Source organism: Emiliania huxleyi (assembly GCF_000372725.1).
Source record: "Emiliania huxleyi CCMP1516 unplaced genomic scaffold EMIHUscaffold_372, whole genome shotgun sequence".
Classification (NCBI taxonomy): Eukaryota; Haptophyta; order Isochrysidales; family Noelaerhabdaceae; genus Emiliania; species Emiliania huxleyi.
The window spans coordinates 124,376-125,603 of NW_005199178.1; the positions used below are offsets into that span (position 1 = coordinate 124,376).

Consider the following 1,228-nt stretch of genomic DNA (forward strand, 5'->3'; position numbering starts at 1 on the left):
CCGCCCCCGCCGGCTCCGCCACCTCCGCCACCATTTGCTGCGAGTGCGGCACTTTGCTCGACGACGAGGCGGGCGAGGTGATGGCGTCCTCCGTCGGGTGCGACGCCGGTGGCTGCTCGCGCTGGGCTTGCCTGGCGTGCGCCGGCTTCAGGAGCGAGGCGGAGGCGGGGCGCAAGACGTGGTTCTGCACGCTTCACGCGCCGGCAGTGGTGGTGGTGGCGGAGGCGGAGGGCATGCGCTTGCACCTCTCCAGCAGCAGCAGCACCGGGTACAGGGGCGTATCGAAGAATTCTGGCGGCTTCCGAGCGCAGCGCAAGGTGGACGGTAGGCCTAGACACATCGGCACTTTCGGCACGGCGGTGGAGGCGGCGGTGGCGTACGCGCGGTCGGTCAGGGAGGAGAGGTCGGCGCCGCCGCCGCGCCCCGCGAAGCGCCCGCGCGAGTCTGCCGCTGCGCCTGCGCTAGAGCCCACCGCCCCTTCCTCCGCTCCCGCCGCCGCCGCCGCCGCCGCCTCCCCCTTTGCCCCTGCCGCGCCCTCCCTGCCTCCGAGCCGCTTGTTCGAGCTCCTGCCCGACGGCCGCACCGTCCACAAGGAGGCGCCTCCCGACAATGGCGGCATGGCGGCCGTCGCCGAGGCGCTCGGGCGCATCGGGCTGCAGTCCTACGCCGCCGCGTTTGACTGCGAGGGCTTCGACGACATCGAGTTTCTGCTCGGGCTGGACAGCGCGGAGCGGGCCGCTGTGGCCACGGCGACGGGCATGGATGCCAAGCCGGGGCACGCGGGGAAGTGGGTCAAGTTTGGCTTCGGGGAGCCCTGACACACACCTACACGCGTTCTCTGGCGTGCCTCCCTTGAGTTTTTGTCTAAGGTGACATTCGATTTGTGTTGTTTGTTCTGACTGAGCCGGCGTTCTCTCATATGTCTCTGTGCCTATCTAGCTCGGTTCGTGTTATGCCGGTGGGTGTTTGCTTTGTCTGTGCAAGGACAGTAAAGAAAGAAAAGAAAGAAAACCCAAGGCGTCCTCGCGACGAATTCTTTTTGGCTAGTTCCATTTCACTGTGGAACAGCTCGCGTTACAAAACCTTGATTTGACCATTTGCGCAAAAAGGTACATCTCGGTGCCTTCCAGAGGCAGCTGCGACCCCGCCGAGTAGACGGTCGCACACAGCAGGTGGCGCGGTGTGCAACCGTCCACTCGGCGGGGTCGCAGCTGCCTCTGCGCGTCCT

At 66.4% G+C, this 1,228-nt stretch overlaps 1 protein-coding gene across 1 annotated transcript in view; it reads left to right on the forward strand.

The window, feature by feature from the left end:
- EMIHUDRAFT_117997 (hypothetical protein) overlaps positions 1–818 on the forward strand; it is a gene marked incomplete at both ends in the record, with an annotated part of 5,207 nt that extends 4,389 nt beyond the window's left edge. Inside the window, one exon of the mRNA XM_005771743.1 lies at positions 152–818. Within this exon, the coding sequence (XP_005771800.1) occupies positions 152–818 (667 nt within the window). The remainder of the gene's footprint in view (positions 1–151) is intronic.
- Positions 819–1,228: the final 410 nt, after the last annotated feature.